Raw genomic sequence first — 23,865 nt, 5'->3', positions numbered from 1 at the left:
ATTTTTTTTTTAGCAGATACTAAAATGCATTTTGAAGATGCAATAAAAAAAAAAAATGCTGGCAATTTCATATCATAGCTGTCACTCCCTCCCACTCTCTCCACCGGGTCAAGAATATCCCCGAGTGGCATTCAATTACATTGAGAAGTCTTGCTTATTCTACATAACAATAAGTGTTTGACCCTCTGTACTTCCACTCTCTGGGAATTTGCATTAGAATGTGCCCAATCTGCTGATGTACACAGGAAAATATTAATACAAAGATAAGCAAAATCATTTTACCATTTTGCCACCGGCACGGCCCGAGCTGATTAATGTTCCACTGGTCTCCATTTAAAAGGCTGATCTTCCATTTAGTTACGCTGATCCAGCTTATTTTGTGAGTCAATATTTGTGTTTTTTCGTTGGCGCTGGATGACTAAAGGCAAGGATTTGTGTCAGCAGTGCACAATAATTATCTGAGCATGAAGGTGCACGCACAGAAAACTAGGAATTCAAGAAGTTCTGAGGCCAAAGCTGAGTAACTATGACAATGAAGAGCTTCTGTGCATGAATAATAACGGTGCAGTTGTACAGAAGTAACAATCGCGTGCTTTATTTCAGCAAGCTCCTGCATCTTTTGTCCTGTCAGCTGTTGAGAAGGTAAAATAAAAACCGCCCACTCACTGTCTTCCTCCGTCTGGAAGGTGACCTCTCTGCTCTCCTTCTTGCCCTCGGGGTTGGCCAGCGCCAGCCGGACGTGGACCGAGCGGAAGGGTGGCAGGTCTCTCAGGGTGAAGTGAGATGTGTTCCGATCCACGGACAGGCACTCTCTGACGGTGGCGTTGTTCCCCCCGCTGCCCCCTGTCGGCATGGAGTAGCGGTAGCACAGGGACAACGAGTAGGTGTGACAGCGAGTGAGGTTGTAGCCGAGCGGCTCCCACTGAAGGGCCAGCTGCCGGGGCTGGATCTCTGCAGCTGTCAGACCCCGCAAGGCACGCATGGGCTCTGAGAGGGAGAGGAGGCAGAAATTACGTTAATAAAGTGCAAACAGTGAGGTCATTTTTACCGGCTCCTTCAATGGAGATCAACGGGACAGGGGCAGAGGAAAAACTGCCAAACGCAGTGAGGAGGAAGCTCACTGACAGCATTTGTCAGTTCTAAGCGCTAACACAAGAATCACAGCAACATTTGGACATTACTTTTACATTACATTCAACAGTACTTTCTCAAAATTACTGAGTTATACAACATTATACACATTCTGCTCATTGATAATGACAGTGGGATGGTGAAAATCAGGAAAAACTAAGATTCAACCTCCAAACTCAAATCATTATACACAGTGTATGAGAAGATTTCTTTCAAGTGCATTAATTACAGTGGAGCACATTGTTAAACACATTATTGAGTATAAACATGCTATGGGGAATGTGTAAGCAAGCAGTTGCATTTATTAGCATTAGCATTCACTTGGGTGTTTCTGGCTGATGAAAATAAGTATATAAGTATAATATAATATTCAATCCCCTTTTACCTCTATTTTGAAAAAAAACAACTCAAAAACAATGTTCCACTATAGTCACCAGCTTGTCGCTAACTTTGTCTGCTGAGCTGCTGCTGGAATGAACCAAAACAGTAAAGTCGCAGATCGCAAAACTAAAACAAGGAACTATAACAAGACAAAACACTGAGGTGTGACCTGTCTTATTACACACGGTTACTTAAAACTTGTAAAAACTTGTTAGCATATTCCTGATTGCTCTCATGTTACGGGTCAGGGCAGGTACATTTGATACACATCAACAACAGCAGATGGAGTTTGGGGTTATGTTAACAAGTCGAGTAAGATGGAGCATGAGATGCATAGGTGGGTTGGCGCTGTGTAAACATTTGTCCGACCAAAGAGTCGCACCGGCCATACATTCACACTTCACCCCTCTCCTGCAGTCATGAGCTTTGACCCGAAGCATGAGTTCACAGATTGGACTAATCAGGATGCCTCTTGTGGAGCTACCGTGAAGCTATTCTGGTCACGTCCAGCTGAGAGGAGACACAAGGGCAGACCCAGAGCGTGCTGGAGGGACTACATATCCCATCCAGTCTGAGAATATCTCAGGATCTCTAAAGGACGTGACTTGGGAGACAGATGTCTGGCTACTTTGCTGCCACTGGACGCTTATGCAGAAGAAAATGTATTTCCATTTTGAGGGGATGAGATGCTGTTCTCTGCTGCAGCACAATTTTGTGATTTACGCTGACGTGCATAAAATCTTTTTCAATGCAGGTTAAAGGAGAGAAAAACTAATGGGAAGGGAGGGGGGTGGGGGTGGGGGGGGGGACAGCAACAGTTGCAGCTGACTTTCCAAGCTGATGCTATGAGGTTACAGAGGGGTGAATCAATGAAAAACATAAAACTGCCGGAAGAAGAAGCCTTCAACATAACGCTCTACATTCCAATCTCTCCTGACACGACTGAGGTTCAGCAGGAGACCGGTGCACGGCCGTGGCAGAGAATCAATCGTGGACGACTGAAGCCTAATTAATGCTGTCATGTGTGAAAGCTGTGATTGCATATCTTCATGTCCCTGTCATGTAAAATGTCCAGTTCCCAGCACACGGGGGGGTGATTTCTGTCCTGCAGTCAGGCCTGGATCTTCAAGCGCATTGCTGAGATACCAGATAAAACCCAGAGGAGGGCAATGCCTTGAGCGTGGCATGGACTGGCAGTGCAGAGCTGAAGACTGCTGGGGGGGCCGGACTGGGGAAGCTGGAGCTCCAGCCCTGCTGCTTCACTAAACATAGATCAAGGGCTGCTGCATAAATGAATGAAGCAATGTCAGCAAGGACACATCAGTTCTGAGGGGACAGGGACAAGACAGAGAAGAACACGTCCTCAGAGTCCTTGCTGATTTGAGAGATGTTTGCTCTTTCCCAAAAGGGTAAAACAGGCTAGTTGGGTTGATTTGTGTCTTCACAGCCGATACTGATCCAAAGCTAAAACCTTCCCATGGAACGGTATCAATCATACAGTAGAAGAGAACCTCAAAGGTGCAAGAGAATAACTTTCTTAACGTCAGATTTCCAACAACATCAGCTCCGTATAGCGGTCTAATCCTCCTAAAACCAGGTCTGCGGCAAGAGGCCTGCTTAGTGAATGTGCAGTTTCCGTTAAGCCACAATTACTCATCATTACAGCAGCACTGCAGCGGGCTCTGTCCTGTCCTCTCCACCCGCCAGTCCTCCACCAGTCCTGCCCCAAACTGACATTCAGCTTGATTAGCCTAATCAGAGGGATTAGCCAGAGGCGGAGGGAGTGAAGGAGGGACAGGGAGACAGCACAAGAGATGAGCGGGGAAGGAGGAAAAGATGAATGGGCGAGAGTCCCCATGGGTCTGCACATTTCATCTCATCTTCCTCATCTTTAACAGCTGCCTCAGTGAGCTGCCACTGAGGTCTGTCCCTCCTGCCAGCAGCTATGTTGGAATTATGATGGACTACCAGTGCACACCTTGATACTTACCACTGAAACCACATGGGGTTTGGACTACTGACATGCATATTCTAAATGAGTTTCTGCTGGAATCAATATCTCAACCTTTAACCTCTAATATCTTAATTACGCTGCTCCGTGCCTTCGGGACAATTCAATCTAACACCTAGCAGATTCTCCTGTAACAAAGTGTGGAAGGAGGAGACGCTGGTCTAGCTTAAAAATAGAACTTTCAATCTTTTTTTTTTGATGCCTGTGCTTGTTGCTGTTTGGACGTACATGCACATACTGCACATGCAAACAGTCCATGACAACAAGTAGTGCAGAATCCGCAGGTCAAAGTGGAACACAACACGGCATTAGTTCAATGTAACGCCTATTTAGTTGACTTAAATGCCCAAATCAGAAAAGAAATAACATATGTTGTTGAAAGCTAAATATTTGATATGGCCACAGTTCAATTTCACCAGAAAAAACACGGTTAGTTTATTACTGAAATATTAGTCATTGCAGTGTGATGTCACAATCTTTAGTACACGGCTGATTAATCATATGACAGGAAGCAATAAGTAAGGGAAATTAAAAGTAGATGAAATGATATAATGAATCACGGGTGCAAAACATACAGGGACAGCAGGTTCAGCAGCTCAGACGGAGCAGGTGGAGGTAAATGCAGCCAAATCCCGACTTCACAGTCCACTGATGGTCAAGTTCAAATTCAAATTTAATGAGCACACGTTAGCGTTACAGTGATCAGAGGCCTAATTGCTTAATCTTCTTCCTAATAATCGAGTTTAGCTACAGTATATGCAGGCCTGGACATGCTTTAAGTATTTACTGCGTGTTTCTTCTCCACAACCCTTCCTTGCTGCTTTCATATATTCAATCAGTGCTATGTTTACACCTGGACACAGGGACCATTTTCCCGGCAAAAATTGACGGTTGTCAAGCGTGTGACCGCAGCAAACCCAACAGAATACGTAATCGGCCTCCGTTAACGCGTCTCCCACTGCTGTCTGCGCAGTCATCCCTTAAACGCATACGCAGTGAGAAGAGAGACGCCCTCGCTGAACTGACAAACTGCTCCTCCAGCCTGCAGCGTCACTGTAGATAAGTGCAGCGCGTGTGTTTGAGGCAGAATGCGTCACATCTGCATGTGATGTACTGCAGCGCGGAAGCAGCAGGACATCTGGTCCTCTGGTGTTTCGTGTTTCTTTGTTGTTGCCACACAAGCACAAACACGAGCTTTTGGAGAGTGTGTCCTCGAAGGCAGTCATGGGGTGCTTCTACTTCTAGGTTGTACATGTGAAAAGTGATGGAGAGAATTTAAAAACCTGCCTACTTGCGTAACCTGTGTGACTTGGACATGATTGTATTGTTGCATTTATTTCTGAACGCTAAGGTTCATGAATGGTACATCTGCATTCATGCCCGGGTCACTTATTTGTAGCCACAAAAAAAAAAAAAACTAAATGGGCACATCATCCGTTTAGCACCTGAACTGGGCCTCTGTGTGGCTGGACACCCTCAACAATGGCCCCATGGGATTGCAATATGAAATGTCACACTTGACAACTGTCCAAAAAGAGGAGTCACCGTGCTAAAAGAAATGGCTCTCTGTGACACATTAGGAAGACAAATTCATCCAGAATTTTGTGTCACAGGGCCTCAGCTGTCTGCTGCTTTCTCCCAAGGGATAAGGCTTCACATCTGAGCAATGGGAGTCGACAGGAGGTGGGCGAGTGGGAGACACTGACGAGAGTGGATCAAAGAGTGTGGCAGGTGACAGGGGCGTCCTGCCGTCTACTTGACAGAGTGGTGGGGTGCCTTTTTCACCCGGATGAGCAGCGCTGCGGCTAAAACACAGATGAAAGGTAGCGAGAGGACCCTGTCCTTTGCTTGCATGACATGAAAACCTCAACACTACAAAAGCTCTTGAACTAAACTTTCTTCAACAGCTGGATTCGGACCTGTCATTTACCCAAAGGCTTTGTGCTTCAGCACCGAATCTTCACAAATTATCTGTTGTTTTTCTCCCACTTTGTCGAGCATATAAATGACTGTAGACCAAAGAATACCTTGAAATCCTCATGAATATAGGGTTTCATTAGGAGTAAGCCCGCAGCAAATAAAGCATCAGGCACCTTTCAAGCGGCATTGACAACGAGCACACCTTTTGTTCTCAGTGGCTGCGGGCAAAGTACAAGTTGTTAAGTGATGCCTCAAAACATTTTGATGCAGCTCCCAGCTGCAGCTCACAACGCTGGTGAATCTCAGAGCAGAAGACAGTCTTTTCTGTATCTCTGAACTGCAGGAGTAACCAGATGGTCTTCTGTTTATTGTTTTGTGCAAACGCATTGAGTCTCTGGTTTGCAGTATGCACTAGTGTTGCCGTAGCAACTCACCAAAAGTCACATGTCCGATTCCACCTTCTATTTAGGGCTAGGAAACATCCCCTGACATTTTATCATAACTTGTAATGTTATCATTTGTGCTTAGCTGATTTATTGATTAGTCGGTCAACTAATTCTTTGTTTAAATCTGCTCAGTTTTGCTTGACAGACTTTTGTCATAGTGATTATGTCTTAGCCCGGCCTGACATGGTTCCCTATGGATGCTGTTTTTACGATGTTTAGTTTCATGCAATTTGTAATTTTTTCAGTTTTTGAGTCTACAGACCAGGCTCCAGTAGCAGAGTGGTGAAGCTCTACATGCTCAATAATGCACTGAGCTTCATCATTAGCATGCTAACATGCCAGTGCTAAAGCAAGTTTCCTATGATATATTATTGTAAATTGAATATCCAGTTGGTTGGACAAAAAAAGTTATATAAAGATGTCACTTTGTGCCCTGAGAATTAGCGATAAGCATTTTTCTCTACTTGCTAACATTTAGAGACTAAATGGTCGACTGAGTCGTCGAATCAACAGAGAACAATTAGTTATCATTGGCTTCAGCTCTGATAAGCCGTCCGGTCTAGGTGTTTCTTAGAGGAGGGGCTGTCAGAAGGCAAATGCTCTCAGTGACTGAGGTAAACCTAAGTGTAAAGGGGGAGCTCATTATGGATAAAAATAGAATTGCAGGCTTCCTAATATTCATATATTATTTCCTGTGTTGCTTTTTCGACTGGGTTTTAATTTTTTTTGTAAGTATGTAAGTCCGGCCCACTGAGGTTTATCCCAACCAATGAGCTTATATCTGATGCCGGAGCGGCTCTGTCTCTGGAACTCAAACTCTAATTTGCTTCATTGCCAGGGATGTTATGTAAGATTTCTGGGGATGACTCAGTGTTTGATGTGACTCACCTGCACACTTTGTCCTGCTGATCAGAGGGGGTCCAGGCGCTCCGGTGCCCCCCTCGCCAGGCCGGGTGAGCAGGACACTGATGCGGTACTCTGTGTCTGGCTCCAGATGCCAAACCTTATAGGTAAGTGAGCCCACTCCGTGAGTCTCCGTCCACATGGACGTGCTGGCCCTGTACTGGATTTCCCGGCGAATGACTGGTCCGTCCCCCACGATGGAGTTGGTGTTGAGCTGGATGATCAGATAGGTAGGGCCTGCCCGCAGGAGCTGGGGGGGAGCAATCGGTGTGGGGGGCACTGCAATAAAGAAAACTCTGGTCATTATGCCGTGTATCTAAATGTGCACATCTGATCCTATTAGAATTAAGCTTTTAGTTTATAAGTGATATTACCTAGAAACAATAGAGATATACACTGTTGCCCATAAAGTTGGAATCAAATGTTCTTTACCTCTTCTCATGAAACGATTGTGACAATGTGATTTATTCTTGATAAATAAAGTGGATATCTTCTCGACTCTATTGATCAAACTCTTCCAAACATATCACAGTAAAACTTAAACCACAATGAACCTTTGCAAACTGGGTATTCAGGCTTTAACTAAATTGGGGGTATTGAACAATTATTCCAACTTTATGGGCAACAGTGTAGATGAAAATCTGTCCTTGAAAACACCGATAAAATGCAGTCAAACATTTTCATCAGAAAAGAGCCAAGTCATGCTAGCAAAGGAGAAGTCAAGGATTTCTACCATTGATTTTCTCTTTTTTGTTTTACAGTTTCAATAACATTATTTGTGCTCTGCTAGAGCATTGAGACGTGTAATCTTTTAATCACATTAGGACTATGAGAGAGAGAAAGAGAGAGAGCTCTTGAACGCTGTAAATTCTTAATTTTCACTCTAATGATGCTGAATAAGAGCTTATTTGCATGAATAATTGTTTGACTAATTCCGTCCTCTCTGCACATCAAAAAAAACCCAGCCTTGATAGATAATATGACCCTTATCAACCTGGCGAACAATAAATTAATCTATTATGCACACATGATGTGTGCAAGGAAATGTGTGTACGTGGACAAAGGGAGAGTTGAGTGATACAATGCACAGTGATTACACCTGCCTACAGGGTACTTTACCACATAATGTATTAAATGTGAAATAAGAGATATTGTGAATATTTGTTGGTTTCCTTAAAGAGGATTTTAGCATTTTTGAAATATGTTTACTAGCTTTTTTTGAGAGTGAGCTGAGAAGTTCGATATTAATGTTACTGTAAGTATCGAGCTGAAGCCAGGATGGAGTTCGACTAGTTTAGCTTGATGACTGGAAGCAGGGGGAAAGAGAAAGTTCAAAAATACACTTTCAAACACCACCACTACTTGTATCTTTCACTTAGTAATAAGACGAAAAGGACAGTTGGTGGTTTAAGGGGGAGTTACATGGTAGACCCCTTTTTCTGACCAACAACAGCTTATCCATCATGCTCAGCCCTTCTGTGCAGCTTCTCCAGTTTTGGTCTCTGCTTTTTCCTTTTTTGGTCTCTACCAGTGTGACCGTACCAAACCTGGCAACTGTTATGACAAAACTTCTGAATGTGCAAAATCAAAAATGTAACTCACAGAACTCACCCTAAAACTATACTTTTTCATCGTTATTTAAAAAAAAAATCTATTTATGGGTTAAACAAACAAAATAGGTGGGCATTTTTCCACTCTGGACAGAGCCAGGATAGCTCCAGTCGTAATGCTAAGCTAGGCTAACCACATCGTGACTGCAGCTCTGAACTTAACGCCCACGGCTTCAGATGTGTTGATCTTCCTCGTCTCACGCTGAAAAGAAAACTAACTTGCCCAACATTGGCTGGAGTAATCGCACGGTCCTAAATCTAGCTTACCTCTGACAATGAGTTCTCCAAAGTTGGAGACGGAGGCGCCCCTGGGCGACAGGGTGATGCAGCGGTACAGGTCCTGCTCCCCTCGCTGCGCCTCCACTTGGAACGTCGCCATTAGCCGTTTATGACTCAACCGAGACAGCAACGGAGTGTCCAGCACCATGGCGTTTCTCCGCTGACAGCCAGACAGAGACCACACACAGAGAGAAATCTTCCATGAGCAAAGAAACCCAACCACGCATGTTTACCTGAACTTTATTGAAGTGATTAAAACAGGACCGACGGGCTGAGAAGCAGACAGGAAGACAAAGGAGGGTTGGAAGTAGCTACATGGGATGGCAAGATAATAAATACGTGATAAATGTCATGGGTAACAACAGTGTTTTTTGCTCGAGAGGCTGGCGAGACAGGCCTCCTGGGCCGTTGTTTCCAGCACAGGGCTGGAGCTGACATCTCCTCATCTCTTGCCATGCTAATGTGTCAGCGCTCCAGGCGCACTGGCAATCGACTCCACCGGTGCAACAGGAAATCAGAGGCCAACAACTCGCAATGAGCTGTTCCAGGTGAGAGCTACAATATATGCAGCTCTCTCGCAGAATAAGTAGATTATTATATAAACTGTCCCCTGCTGCTGCTTTTTACCAGTAAGCAGCTCTGACATCCATATGTATGAATTGGTTTAGAAGGAAAGGGGGGGTGCGTGTGTGGGATGGACAAATAAATGCTCCCATTTGCCAAGTCAGCTGCAATTCCTATCTGGCAGCGAGTCCTGTATCATATCATGATTAAGAGTTGATGCAATGACATGATAATTCAGGTTTGGACTGATGTTAAAGATCATAAGTATCATCTGTCTGTCTGGAATTTGGGCCAGAGGACAGCGGGGGGAAACACGATGCTAATTGATAAAGAAACATTATGCCAACAATTTGTTTGGACTACCTAAGAAAGAGCGGAGGAGAGACTGATCCAGAGAGGACCTCCACTGTGCCAGGGAGATCAAAGAGAGAGCAGCAATTAGCAGACTCAGTGCTGATGATCAAACGGGCCCCGAACAACAAATGGAGGAACAGAAGGCAGTAATGGTTTGTGATATATCTCTATTTTCTGCTGTTACCACTTTTTTTCTTAATGAGAAAAGTAGGAGGGAGCTGAAGCAAGTGTTGACTTAGTCAGAGAAGTTCGCCGCAGCATACTGTCAAATTATGAAAGACAAGCCTCATATATTGTTTGTTTGCATCTTCCTGCATGTGCGTGGGCGCGCATGTGTGTGTGTGTGTGTGTGTGTGTGTGCAGCTCCATCAACAAAAGTCGCAAACTCTGAAACTGATAAAAACGGCTCTTTCACATGCTGATGATCTTCAAAGGCTTCAATTCAGAGAAGAAAGGGGATGGGTGTGGGGGGGGGTTGAAATAAAAACCGGGCGGAAACACAAGGGATGGATCACCAAGTATGCTGAGATCTCATTTGCAAAGCGCCTTCTCCCTGCTGCCATCATTTCAAAAGCACTTAGATGTGCAGGCTTCAAGGCCAGAGGAAGAGTGGAGGCATTCAGGGATGGATTTTTGAAGACTAATATTAGCTCATATTCAAACTAAGAAAATTGAAACTATTTTCAGTTGGTGCGTGAGAGAAATGACTTCAGGGGCTTTAGTAAACTAAATGCCATCACAATCAAAAAGCTGCAAAAGCAGAGGCACAAACTTAATAATCTTCCAAAACCCTCATCCGGCTCATTTTCTTCAACAACACAACCATCAAAAGACAAACTCAGAGTTACAAACTTACTGCATTATTTAACGTTATCAAATTACAGTATCATTCCTGGTATCATGCTGATGGTTGAGATGATGGCTCCTGCTTTCTTTGAACAACTACTTTAAAGTTCATCACAAGGTCAGAGGAAGTGATTACAGTTCAATTATTTTTGGATATTAAAAGAGGTTTAGTGTTGTATGTCCATAAAGTCGGAGGACTTGTGGAGGAGTTGGAGGTTTTGGAGGACTAGCCCCCCCCCCCCGCCGCAGTGTATCCTCCACCCATAGGACAACTGATGCAGGCGAGGAATAAAAAGCTGTTGTGTTTAAGACCTAGACATGTAAGTTATGTCACTTCAATATGTATTTCAGACTAAACAAAACTCCCTCAGTGCCTCTAGCCAGGCTCCCATCCAAATGTAATGCAAATGTTAATCACTGTTATTGCAATTAAACCGTTGCAGAAGAGGAGGGCACAGCGCGGTAATTAGAGCACCAGTCCGACCTCAAAAGGTGGAATCAATGTAGAAAACAGGACCGAACTTGTTTCATGTGTTAATTCAAGGAGCGCCACAGTCAAGGTTTAAGTCACGTGCTTTATGTGCATCATGAATAATGGAAACACACTGACAGAAGGCATTAAAACACTGTTTCACAGGCTGAGGAATACTCCTCATGACCAGTAATGTGACCGGTGAAGCGAGCAAAAACATATCGTCTGGTGTGGCTATTGCATGTAGAGTATCACAGGTGAAATTACCGTGTGGTCTGATGCCGTCATTATGACCCTTAAAGTAGGAGTATAAGGATTATTTCGTGCCTCTCTGCTATCTGGGTTTGAAGATGCTTTGGAGTAGCTGCCACTGAGACTTCTAACAATGTTCCCCACTGACTAATTGTTCTCTGTGAAAACTGATCACAATGAGGTCTGCAGTCTCTGCACCCAAGGAATATTTTTCGAAGAGACAACATTGCCGCTGAGTTCGGGAACTTCAGGAGATCAAGTGTCTGACTGCGCCAGGCATCACGGGCTTTTTAGCATTGTGTTAGGTTTCCAAAAGCTACTTCCTGTAACGATATTTTGGAAATTTCAGACTTCATGAGTTAACGTGGAGCAGCCAACCATACCATAAGTGCACGTCTCTATTAGGCTTATGGCAGTGCTTTGAGATGATGCTATTATGAGGTCCCCTTGGGAGTCAGTCTTGTGAAGCTTACACCATCTGCAACAGTCCCTCAAAAGATACAGTACCTGGCGTGGCGCCGAACAGACACAGCCGCCATTCAATGTTAAGGGGCCATGGTAAGGGTGAGGATGCACTTAAACCAATTTTGTGGAACCTACTTATGATAAGCCGCTAATTTTGTCGACGTGTTCTTGCATTACAGACATATCCACATTATCCATATTAAAAATGTGCCACTAGTTGAACAGGATAGTCATTACTAACTTATTGTTTGTCAGACTGTGCACATGAATATTCTCTGAACTGGTTCAGACTCAGTCGCAGTATGAAAAGCTCATGTAAACAGCACCCTGAATAAGACATTAATGGGAGTATGGCCAGCCGCTGTGTATGCAAATGTAGACTAACTACCGTGAGCCAGTTTGGATAAGACCGTCAGCTAAATGCCAAACACATAACGCGTCCTTCTCTTTTTCCTTTGTGTTGCTCCTTCTTCCTACAAGCTCCAATCCCGTTCTGTTATCCAGATGCTGGGAGACATTAGCTCGACTCTTCTTTCAAAGATGATAAGGGAAAAAAAAGGAAAACAGCTCGTTCTCACCTCCAGGAGGAAGGGCTCAGCCTCGGAAACTTTGCCCGTCGCGACACACTGGAAGGAGGCGTTCTGCCCGGCGTTCACCTCTACGTCACCCAGCCGAGAGAAATGAGGCACCTTGTCTGTGGCAGGAGGACACATGACACACACACACACACAGAGTGAGGAAAGTGGCACATCTGGAGCCAAGCAGCCCTGTCTAAACATATTAAACACACAGATGTGAAATGTAATTTATTCAGAGCCCGAACAATAGCTACACTCCCAGCCCTGCATAAAACCTCACAGAGGAATGCATTCATACATGTTTAATGAACACATGGACATACAGTAAATGCTACACACACACCCAGCAAAAATATTCCTCTAAATAAGCAATTAAACTTTTGGGAATACACACAAAAGCTGTTTGGGAACCAAGCTGAACCGAGCATGTTTATTAAGGAAATACAAACTGCAAGGTTGCATATGAGACTAAATAAGTTAATAAGTTATTAAGCCACACATTTTTTGAGGATTACACACACACACACACACACACACATTGTTTTTCTACAGCATGAAATACTGTACTCTCACAACATTTATCAGAAATCTTCTCTATGTAGATTCTGAATCACTTGAAGCCCTAACAAGAAGCGAGTCCTTATTTTGTGCTTCCAGCAGCTAAAGAATAGTGTTTGTATGCTCTATAATAAGTTTAAATAAAAACTGGCTGTTTCATGCTGAAATGCGGTACGGGGCTATTTTTTGCTGTTCGCATGCTTGGATAAAGACGAGTATGGGGCATGTGTGTGTTGAAATGCATATGTATCGTGTTTATCAAATGGCATACCCTGCAATTTGTCACACCAGTCTCTGCCAGTATACACCGACAGCATTAGATTTGTTTACTGAGATGTGTGCAGCGCCATATGGCAGCCGACATTTGCCGCACCGTACATTCACATAGTCGCCATTAAATATGGTGTTCTTTTTTACAGTATCTTGTGCAGCTTCGTCGTGAACAAACACATTTAAATTGCATTTTTCCCATAGGAGGTCTGAGAAACAGATTGAATGCATGTCCTTCCTCATAAAACATTTGCAAAAATGGGTTTCTTGCATCCACATTTGCTAGCTAGCAGCCTTCTTCTCCCCCTGCCATTTGTTGACACATTGCTAGGTTTCTTGGTGTGTCACCGCCACCACCGTTGAACAGTGGAATAGAATGAAACAGTATGAAAAAGCCTGTGGCGTGACTGCTCAGGGCTGATGTCGTATGGTCAGTTGGTAGACTGGTTGGCTGATATGCTATTGACCGACCACATTCTCATTGGTGTTACTTTCATAAGGAGAAAAGCCTTCTTAATCCATTATTTTATTGTATTTATTCATTTATTAGATTTATAATTCACCACTTGTGCTAGATTGAAGGGCGTGATTGATAGAAGAGTGCAAGAAGAACACAGAGCAGAGTAAGTGTGAACACCTTCACCTGGTCCTTGCCAGCAGAACATGAGATACACTGTAAACCAAACTGGGACCCGCACATCAAAACATTGAACCATGGTGCCTCTAGTGGTCAAAAAGTTCACATGGCTCCTTTAATGGAGAGTAGAGCAGTGCTCATTTTCAAAATGATATCAATCAATCCAGGTACAGCACAGTTTGTTTCTTCACCGGTCTTGGAATCTGATTGTCTCTTCAAGTTTCATTGATTGCGATTTCTGGTTTCCCCTTGCCGCTTTGTTGCCAGATCAAATGCAGGGGACCATTTTCACTGTCATGGTGTCATTTTCAGCTCTGTTCTGATCAATAAGCAAGTAGCAGAGCAAAGATTGCTTTATTGTGTATTCACAGAATGTGTGTTTATCATTAATTCATCAGTCTGACATGTCAGTATGATTTGTGTTACTGCAATATAGCAGCAAAAAAAAAACACAAACATTTCACTGCTACTGAACATCTATGATACCAATGATTGAGATTTTTTTTTCAGCTCCCTTTTCAGTCCTCAAAAATATCTGTAAGATCCTCATGCTTCAAAATAATACTTTAAGTGAAAGCTACTCAAATAATTAAGAGACCTTTTCAAGAGCAGACATTTTGACTTCTCATCGGAGGACAAGCACAAGAGTTCCTAATGGCATTAGTGATGACTCTGTCGTGACAGTGTGACATTGAGCAAGCAGGCACAATACCCGCACCCTGAAAGTGAAACAGCTAAATGGAATTCAGCCTTCATTAATAGTATTATTTTCCTACTGTGACAGGTCAAAATGTCTTTATTGACAATGGCCTACAGTTAGGAATGTGGTGAAATATCAGATATGTGCTTTAGAAGTTCTGCCTTTACTCTCATTACTGTGCACCTGTTTTGAAGTGGTATTTAGCAATTCCACTAATGCTGCGCTTGGCTATATGTCAAGGTCCAACATTCATTACTTTGAGCAAAAAGTATCGTGGCCTTCACTTTATCTAATAATTATCTTTGAACATTAAAGCTTTTCTAAGCCTCCAACATTTGCATTAAGTTAAAATTTGGCACATAGTACACCATCAACAAAATGGTTCTCTCACTCTTTTCACATGTCATTTAAGTTTAACTAGAACACATTTTGAGGAGTTATAATGTTTCTTTCGGACCACAGCTGACAGTTTTTTAATATATTACTACATTTGAAGAAAACATCATGCCACAACACAGTAAACACTTCCTGTTTCTCACCACAGTTAACAATAGTAGTATTTTTTGGCAGAAAAATGCCTGAACCAGAATTAGCCTTGATGAATACTAAAACCTCCCATGAACTTTAATTAATATATGAACAGAACTGTTAAATGTACTTTAAGTTCTGAACAAACGCCTACAATTGGGATAAATGTTATTGTTCTATATTCAGTGTTTGAAGGTTAAAATCATGCTTTTCCTTTACAGGCTAACATCATTTCATGCTAACGCTAGCTAGCAGACAGCAGCTAGTGTTTCGCTATATAGAAATGTTAACATTTTACATAAATTAAAATGAATAAACATTAATGTTAATAAATATGAACATTTTGTGTTAATGCCTGCTTCCTACACAATATTAAAGTGTTTATCAGTGCCAAATCAAATAGTGGTTGGCTAACGTTAGCTTACTTGCCTTTCCACCCTCGGTAATTTGGAGGCAAGTAATTAATAGGTTTGTACTATGAAAAACATTTTATATTTGTGACATCTGTTATTGTCAGTGGATATTTTATAAAATATTTATCTGCAAGTTCATCCAACATCTAACTTTACATGTGTGAAGTGTAAAAAAAAAAGTCCAAGTGCAACTTTAATGTAAGGTAGAGAGCTGTGTTTATCCCTCCACCATATTGAATGGTAATTTTCAACATATTTATCATGTTTGTCCAAAATCACTGAACCTGAATAGCTTAAAACAATGAAAACATGGCCACTCTATGGATAGAATGATCGAATAACCATACTAATCACCCTCCTACGTCGCACTGGAAAGATTCCTCAGACACCAAATGATAACAATATAATGACAGAATAATAACTTCCATCCTCTAAGAGTCTAAGAGATGGACCACAATAGCCAGAAATCCTGCTGTGGTATAAACAGGATATGTTCTGGGCAAATTGTTTCTACTGGAAACCAATGTGATAGACAAAATTAAATTCTGATGCAGGCACTATTCACAAAACACACACTTTCACGCTTGGTTTCCACAGCAACCAATAGCAACATCTGGCTGAGGATGGGATGATAGAAATTGCATCTCACATTTTCTCTATTGCTCGTTTTTCTCTTTCCTCTCTGTCGTCCTTTCCATGCTCTCTCCGTCCAATAAGCAGAGTGAGAGGGCTTTGCAGTAACACATTTCCCCAGGTGCATATCGCTACCTAACTCATTTCACATGTACAAACGTTGTATGCATTACAAAACTCTGCAAACATTTTGTCTGGAGGAAACCAACATAAACTTTCAAGTCATCTTTTAAAGACAAGCATTCACAGCTCCAATTATAGGAGAAGTCATTTGAGGATAAGGCAGTTGCATTAGTGCTTGCAGGGAAAATGTAATTTCAAATCTAAAGGGCCAGTAGTGTGGATGTGCGACCTGTTCAGCCTTATTAATACCTCTAAACATAAACAGAGGCAAGGTAATTTAAGCCTCAAATGTATTCCGACTGGCTGTGATGTTGGTTCCTTAAATTAGTAATGTGGCTTCTTACTCTTGATGCAGGAGGGATTGGTCCTGACTGCAACACGTGTTTAGAATAAAGACTCCAAAAGAAAACAACACGAATGTCAAATGATGGGGAATGCAAAATGAATCGCAGTTGCCTTTCACTTGAATCTATCCTAAGGGGGCATACCATTATTCTTGCCGCCTGTGGGGAAATTTTGCCAGCTTGCTAATGTTTGCTTACATCTTCGTGTGACTGTGTGTGTTTTTAAGGGTGACTGCTCTTGCAGTTACACCAGCTGGTATTAAAGAATACTTGATGGTGCATGTTTTCTATACTCGCTGTACGTGAGTGTGTAAATGCGGGGTTGATTGCACATTATTTGTGCTTTATGAGTCATGTTTTTATGTTGTGTACTGGACACAGCACCCCCTGGTAGGGACATTGTCTCCAAATATGAGCTACTAGGCATGTTGTCAAGGATCCAAGCGCCACCATCTGCAACAAGGCTAAACTTATCCTGCGTCAAATACTAAGGGGCCCTAGCAACGCTACCCACCCAAAAGCCCCATCCAAAGTCGCCATGGAAACACATCCTGTTCCACTAAAGGCAGGGTGACTGGGGGCAAGTGGCAAACTTTGAAATGAGCTCGGGTAAGAAAAAAAAAAAGATCTGCGCTGATTTTAGAAAGAGTTATTTCAGTTCCTTGGTCTGTTTCCCAGTGAGGATTCAATGATTTATAACGTGCGGCCCGCCTGATTTTTCAATGGAGCCAGAAAAGGAAATCTGAATTTCATGAGCTCAGAAATACTCCACATTATCATTCATTAACAATTTCCCCCCATCTATGCAGCTAAAAAACAACATCAGCAATCTCGCAAAAGGCCAGTGTGGATCCAAGCAGAGAGGTTTGACAGAAATACTTGATTTCTGCACAACAATACCAAGGACAGTATTGTTGGATTGAAGCTGCAGATACTTGACATGTGACAGCAATGACGCTGCACGGGTTGATCTTTTCGTGCCACCGTGGGGCAGCAGAACAAACTAAAAACCCAATGTGTGACAAAGTGAAAAGTCATTCAGACCTAATTTGTCAGCAAACAAAAAGACAACAAAAAGTAATAATATAAAAGTATTGATTAGTGAAGGTGTAATATACAGACATGAGCAAATGTGATATAATACATTAATTCCATTTCTGCCCCTGAACTGAAATTAGACCACCGTGATGCAATAAAACCTCCACTGAAAACATTGGAACTCAGCCCACAAATATTACATCTACTAATACAACAATGGCAACAGAAACACAATCATCTATATATGTGTGGAATCTAATTAAAACCTGCATACTCAATTCAGCTTAATAGCATTCCATCAGCAGCCAGTGTAGACCAATCATAGAGAAATTACGTAATCCGACACTCACACATTATAGCTATCACATTTGGTCAAACAAATGGATAAACCCATTAATATGATGCCAATAATAACCCAATTTTCAATGGAATCATATTATTTTCTGTTCACGCCTGGATGACTACAGGTCATTCACATCAGATTGAGCTTTTGTCTATGTCCTCCAATAGAGCTTATCATCTTGGAAACGGCCCAGTGGTGAAAGAAGAAGAGGGTCCATTTTCATTGGCCCAACATTTACACCGAGACCCTGTGTTCCTAAAGGACTGCGGGGGGTATAATGGTAAACGTAGCAGAACAGAACATAATGTAACATTACCAGCATTCATAAGGCTTCAGCCCCTCCTGCCCAGTGACGACAAAAGAAAGAAAACTCCCAGAGAAGATCAAAGTATAACCACTAGCTTTCCTTTTCCTGCCTGTAACATCACATTAGCCTGAAAAGTACCTGGCTGAGAGCATAGCAATCAGAGGAAAAGGTCAGCCATTCTGCCAGAGCAAAAGAGGGGCCTCCTGCTGTGCTACTGTGGCTGTGACACTCGGACAGCTACCAGGTATATGTGACTCACTTGCCCCCCCTGTCAGCTGGATTGCCTCTTAGTCTTCAATCACCTCAAGGAAAAAGTTGAGCTTCCTGGAGCTCAACAGTTTCTGGCTTTCGTTGCTTGGACAGACACTTTCCCCGGGCACAGTAAAGGTCAGCAGGTAGTGCAGTATGGGTACTTACAACAGGGGTAATTGAGCAGCACAATGTCGTCCAAGGCAATGTAGCCCTGTCGCTCCTCAGAAATGGTTGCTTCAAAGATGACCTGTGGAGACAACGGATAAATTAAATGACTACAGACAATTGCATCTTGAGTGGCAAGTAGACTGACAGAGTAGGAAATTGGAGGGGATGGGGTCCAAAGGCCTGTCAAGAACAGGACTGCACAGGTTTTTCCATTAATGTACTTAAAAGAAAGCTTTTTCATGAAACTTGACAGTGACATTAGAGCAGGAAATGTTTCTTATTTTCCAGTTGTAGTATTTTTTTTTTTTTAAAAAACGGTATCCTAATCACAGCTGTAATCCTTTTCATGTCTCACACCAACAGGGAAATATTTGCATTTAGTTTAAGCCCTTCAAATAAAAGAAGCGCTCCACAGAACCACCATTGTGCACCGGAAAGTTATGGATAATACAAGAAAACTATTATAGAGGAGGCACAGATACCAACAGTGGCCTGAACAGATCTGTTTTTGGCTTGACTTGTGCTCAAACCCATATTCCCAATATAGATTGCAGACATGGGAATACATCCAATTTTTCGGGAAATAAAAGAAATTGCTTGTCTAAATGCAAATCTCAGTTGTTATCTGCCCTATCCTGATCATTAACCACACCTTAACCAAACTAAATCCCAAATCTATCCAGATGTTTCTTCCGTTTTTGTTTAAGAAAAGAGGATGTCGGATGCTGAACAGATGTAAAGCCCTTTGAGGCAAATTTGTAATCTGAAAGGCTATATAAATGCAATTGTCTTTTATTAACTTAATGGATAATCATTAGCATTCTAACCTTTTTTTTTTTTTAAAAAAACCAAATACACAAATTTGGATCAAAAGCCTGTTTTTCAAAAGGGGAACTAAATGAATGATCAAAATCAGTAACAGAGCCATTCCTCAACGTAGCACAACAAAACCCTTCACTACACAATGCCTACTGTATAGAGAATTCTCCTCAATTCATCCCATTAAATCAGTAGCTGCCTAAATTTAGCAACAATAGCTGCTTTTTTTCCGCACAATTGTCTGCACAATAACCATGTTAGTGAGCTCTCAGTTAATGGCAATTGATCGCACAAAACTGTTTACTGTTTTGATGCTTTTAGGGCTAATTTGAGTGCTACATGGGGTATTCTGTAATAACTCTTCTTAGACGTTTGGTACAGCCAAGGTCTTTTCTTTAGTGTTATTAGGTTGAGCGGTAGAGCTCAAAACTTCAATAACTATCAGTTTGCTTCTTTCTCTCACACTGTCCGGTAGTGGACAGGGCTTATCAAAATCTTTAGAGAGCAGGTGTCAGAGTTAATGCAGAACGCCGTTAGTGTATTATTTTAACATTAACCTGCTGGACTGATTTTGGCATTTAGCAATCGCATGCCCGCACTTTTGTTTTAAACTGCTTAACCAACTTCAAATGTGTCCAAAGTGGATCATTTCTGTTAGTGTGATAAAACAATCTCAGCTTAAGGGGCAATATGCTGACAAAGACCATAAAATGTGGCTGAAAGCTCACAAAAAGCTAATAAGTGGACCTCTGAGTTGTGGCAACATCCAAAAATAACGGCCCGATCGGACTTGAGGGTGCGGGTTACTCCTTGCTGATCAAGCCTAAAAGCTAGAACTGTGTGAGAACTTACTTTTAAAGCATTTTCAAATGGCAAAAAAACAAATAAAACCAACTTAAAAGTCCAAATAAGTCCAGTTACTTTGATTAGACGTATTATTAATGTAGGTCTTTTTTTTTTTTACAGAAATTTTACCTTATCAAACCACACAGTGCACAAAACATGAATAAATCCCTCTCTTCTTCTCCACCGTCCCTTTAATCAATCCATGCGGCAGCTGCAGGAGTCCTTAAACACTGCCTAAATATTCACTCACTCATCTAAATGAGCGGGGCACATGCAGAGCCTCAAAGTGAATCGGGAGACCTCCCAGAGTGCAACAAAGTCATTCTGGGTTTCTGAGTAGTAATTACAGTCACCAGAGCCCAAATCATTCCCTCCACAAGCCGCTCTTCACTTTTTACTGCATCGCGACACACTCCGAACTTGAGGGGTTGAGTGCACTAACAGCCAGTAAGATCAAAGTTGTAACTGTGTACTAAATCTGTGTGTGTGTGTGTGTGTGGTGGTAGTGGTGGGGGCGCAACCAGGGTGTTTCACCTATCATACTACGTCTGGTAATCTATGCCAAACCCAGTGGAGGTCAGACTGTGACCACGCACTCAGACTGGCAATAGATTGCAATGTTGACAATACATCAGGCTTTAAGTGCCTAGGGCCAATCAATACCACAAAAGGCCTCGGCAGATGGACACAGACTAAGGCTTTCTTTCCACTAATTTATTTTTATTTTTCATTCCTATGTCGGGCCATTAGAGACGTCTGACCGATTAACTCTTCAATTCATCACGCGTCAACGCACCCACCACCATCGATTCACTCAGCCCCGTGCTTTGAGCCATCATTAAGCTCCTCCGCGTCTGCTCTCACTTACAGAAAAGTGGATTTGAGTATGACTGTGCCAGACAGTGGGGAATAACCTCTGCATCCAACAGGTGCACGCGTGCAAACACATGCTGTATTTTAGGAATGCGTACAGTAGGATTCCGTAGCAGCTTGTGCGCACCAAGAACGAGACAGTTTAGTTTGCTCGAAGAGTGGAGTGAGGTGAGGTGAGGTGAGGTAAGGTGAGGTGGAGTAAAGATATGCTTGTATACCCTCCCCATAACCCCCCCGTAAACCCCCCCTACCTCCCCGCACCTGCTAAACACCATGTGCATAGTAGTTAGTGTCTGTCTTTGGGTGTTTTTTCTTTGTTTACAGCCTGTTTCTTTGATAAATTCCTGCCTACATATTGTCATGTGCATTTCTCTATTTGTCCTTGTTAAATTTCTTTGCAGCATTTTCTTTCACCGAACACATTCTCTCCATTTTTGTTTGTGTACTTGCATGTGTTTTCTAATGCTACAGCGTGTTGAGCTGCCAGGGCCACCGTAGGAGGAGATATATGTATAGAGAGAAAAACAGTGCAGGAAAATACAGTGGAGGAACATCTTGCACAGGAAGAGGAGAGAGAAAAGGGGTGGGGGGGTGCAAGGTGGAAGCTTAAGCCACACTGATATTGTTTGTCATGATGGGGCCTGATAACATCTTTAATATTTGATAGCAAAGTTTCAACCTTTTCCAATACTTATACAAGTAGGCACTGAGCAAAATCTATTCCGGCAAACAATATACGAGATGGATTTGTCCAATTGAGTGTATCCAGTTCAAGGTGATGTCATTCTCCAGCCTTCTCTCAGCCTCTCTCTGGCTTTTGTTGCGACAAAAATGGGCGACAAAAGGGGCTGCCTGCAACACAAAAGTACAGTCTGTGAAATGTGAATCAAGGTTTGGTTTACCGCGAGCAGCGGGGTGCCGACTCCAAAGATGGAGCGCTGCGTCGGCGGCGGCGGCAACCAAAGGAGAAGACATGAGGAGCAAAGCCAGGCCAGGAAGGGACTTCTGGCGCAGGAAGTGGAGACATTTAAGGCAACAGAAGCAGCTGGACAGTCACATTTGATGCAAATAGCATGCAGGCATTTTAATATGTGCCTCCTGCTGCACCGTGTTTGGCTCATAAAATTCAGTGCTGGAGAATTGATAGTGTAGAGAAACAAAATCCATAGTGCATCCCGGGAGGCCTCACGGTGAATACATAAAATCAGTGGTGGTGGTAAAAGGGATTGCATTAAAAACAAGATCTGCACAGCAATTGTTTTCATTACAGTGCTGCAGAAATTATTTATGCGTGGCACTAATGGTGGCTCTAAATTTATCGGAGGACGCCATCAGTCTTCGCGAGGACTTTGATTCATTTAACGACGTACGCGCAATCGTTTGAGGAATGTGGTGAACAAAAATTGCAACAATGTTCTGCTAATTGATTTCCTCAGCTAGAATGAGACCAACACCATTGATCCATATTGGCAATGTGGCCGTGAAAACATTGAAATATATGACGTGCAATTGAGCCTGCTGCCTTTTCTCTGCAGACTGAGGAAATAAAGTGAGGGGTGTAGCACACAGAGATTGCTGCTGGAGGATAAGGCAGCATATGCTGAGTGTTTTGGTGTGTGTGTGTGTGTGTGTGTGTGTGTGTGTGTGTGCTGTGGTCATTTATGACGTCCACTGCTGTTCATTCTTAAAGCCACGGTAAAAGCGGGTCTGAAGCCCTCTGGTGAATTTCTTTTAATTTCAGCCAAAAGGGGCCCTGCAGGTGTGTGAATGTTAAAGTTCACACTGAGCTGTGCCTCTACAGGCTGGAGCAGGGATCCACTCACACCAGCTGTTTCTTCCCCTTAACAGGCGACACACTGAAAGAACCGGCGTCCTTAAACACGCTTTATCATCTTTTTGTATAAAGCTCTACAGGATCAACTTCAGTGGATGTCCTGGACAGTTACAAGCTTCTGTACCTCGCTGCAAGGATTTTACTCCATTTTAAAAATGTTTCTTTTCGGTCTGTACATTCACGTCTCGTTTGGTAGATGCATCTGAATTTGTGCTAACCATGCTGACAAACACAATGGATTTCCTGTGAGTGCTTCACAACAGCAGACACCCCGTGTTTTCACGAGTGAATACTTTTAATGTGCAGCTGCAGCAGCAGCAGCAGGATGTTCTCTTTGTACTGGAACAAACAGCAAAAAAGCAAAGGAGCTGACCTTTGTAGCCACAACCCTGACTGGGGGTACTTGTCTTACTATGAAGGCTAAAGGTATTAGTTTAACCAACCTTATGACTGCTGCACTGCCTCACTGCCTGGGTGAAATAAAGTTTGGGGTTCGTAGTGAAAAAGCAATCAAACACGTAAGCAAAAGAGAGTGAGGAAAGATAAGAGACAAAGGGACTAAATAGTGAGATGCTCTGGGAATTAAGATTGTGAGATAAGGAGGACAAAGCGGTCAGGGAGTGAGGAAGAACCCAGAAATAGTTAAAAAAAATCCGCCTGCAGAGAAGCCTGCATTTCCAGAGGAGCTCCTCTTTAACACCTCCTGTACTTCCAAAAACAAACCTGACAGGGAGAGAGTGGACCAGTCTGATCAATTTTCTCTTGTGTCCTTTAAATCCATGGCAGTCTAAAGCCCATTCTCCAGCAGAAAAGTCTCCTCACCAAAAACAAGCAGTGCCTGACTCCAGTTCACCTTTGGTCAGGTGGAGGGTCACGAACTCAGTTAGATGACACATGCTGATCAAATCAGACTGCTGTAAAAGTCACTAGGCTGATTTGTCTAGCAGGATGTACAACTATATATACA

At 42.7% G+C, this 23,865-nt stretch overlaps 1 protein-coding gene across 1 annotated transcript in view; it reads right to left on the bottom strand.

Moving 5' to 3' along the window:
* The window catches only part of ptprua (protein tyrosine phosphatase receptor type Ua), a 123,733-nt gene that overhangs the window by 53,086 nt on the left and 46,782 nt on the right, over positions 1-23,865 (bottom strand). The window contains exons 3-7 of the mRNA XM_070846305.1: positions 18,524-18,605; positions 12,213-12,328; positions 8,670-8,841; positions 6,778-7,071; positions 667-987 (exon numbers count right to left, since the gene is read on the bottom strand). Of these exons, the coding sequence (XP_070702406.1) occupies positions 667-987; positions 6,778-7,071; positions 8,670-8,841; positions 12,213-12,328; positions 18,524-18,605 (985 nt within the window). The remainder of the gene's footprint in view (positions 1-666; positions 988-6,777; positions 7,072-8,669; positions 8,842-12,212; positions 12,329-18,523; positions 18,606-23,865) is intronic.

Source organism: Pempheris klunzingeri, chromosome 16 (assembly GCF_042242105.1).
Source record: "Pempheris klunzingeri isolate RE-2024b chromosome 16, fPemKlu1.hap1, whole genome shotgun sequence".
NCBI classification, from domain to species: domain Eukaryota; kingdom Metazoa; phylum Chordata; class Actinopteri; order Acropomatiformes; family Pempheridae; genus Pempheris; species Pempheris klunzingeri.
The sequence above is the reverse complement of the archived record's forward strand: the minus strand, read 5'-3'. Positions and strand labels throughout refer to the sequence as shown.